The sequence below is a fragment of the Frankliniella occidentalis genome, unplaced genomic scaffold, assembly GCF_000697945.3.
Source record: "Frankliniella occidentalis isolate FOCC.00 unplaced genomic scaffold, Focc_3.1 Scaffold68, whole genome shotgun sequence".
NCBI lineage: Eukaryota > Metazoa > Arthropoda > Insecta > Thysanoptera > Thripidae > Frankliniella > Frankliniella occidentalis.
This window is the reverse complement of record NW_026267198.1, coordinates 438,420-438,973: the sequence shown is the minus strand read 5'-3', so window position 1 is coordinate 438,973 and position 554 is coordinate 438,420. Positions and strand designations below refer to the sequence as shown.

The 554-nt window shown below is 46.0% G+C and overlaps 1 protein-coding gene across 1 annotated transcript in view; it reads left to right on the top strand.

The window, feature by feature from the left end:
• Positions 1 to 554, top strand: part of LOC113215429 (uncharacterized oxidoreductase MexAM1_META1p0182-like) — a 17,711-nt gene that overhangs the window by 5,688 nt on the left and 11,469 nt on the right. The window contains exon 3 of the mRNA XM_026435059.2: positions 158 to 250. Coding sequence (XP_026290844.1) covers positions 158 to 250 — 93 coding nt within the window. The remainder of the gene's footprint in view (positions 1 to 157; positions 251 to 554) is intronic.

Here is a 554-nt window from a genome sequence, read left to right as displayed (position 1 = left end):
CGAAATAGGCGAGAAATAACCGAAATGGCAGGAAAAATACTCGAGAAATACCAGGAATAGCCCGTACGCTACGGACCCAAGTGATTTCCCCCTCGTTCACAGTGCACAGAATTTCGTAGTTGGCGCCCCTCACTTAAAAATGTGTTTCTTCTTGCAGGTGCGGATGGTAATAGGATCAGTCGAGAAAACGGCTGACTGTGAACGTCTGATAAACGATGCAGTGCAAGCTTTTGGTCAAATCGATGTTCTTGTAAGTATAGGATGCTGTGGTTTGCAATTATTTCCTGGCATGGAAACGGTAATGATATTATATTATTGATTTTTTGGCTCCTGTTCAAAAGCTATGGGCCTTGATGAACTTCGACACCGTGCCTGAAAAGGTTAGAAAAGGCTTTATCCCAGCCAAACGGAGTTGCCCACAATATTTGCTTTTCTGGCTAGATGTGGCCACTTTTTTCGCAAGAAACTATATCGACGCGTCCGGCGAACAAAGGCGAATCTGCGGAACGCCCGGTAACAAAGGCGAATCTGCAGAGCGCCCGGTAACAAAGGCG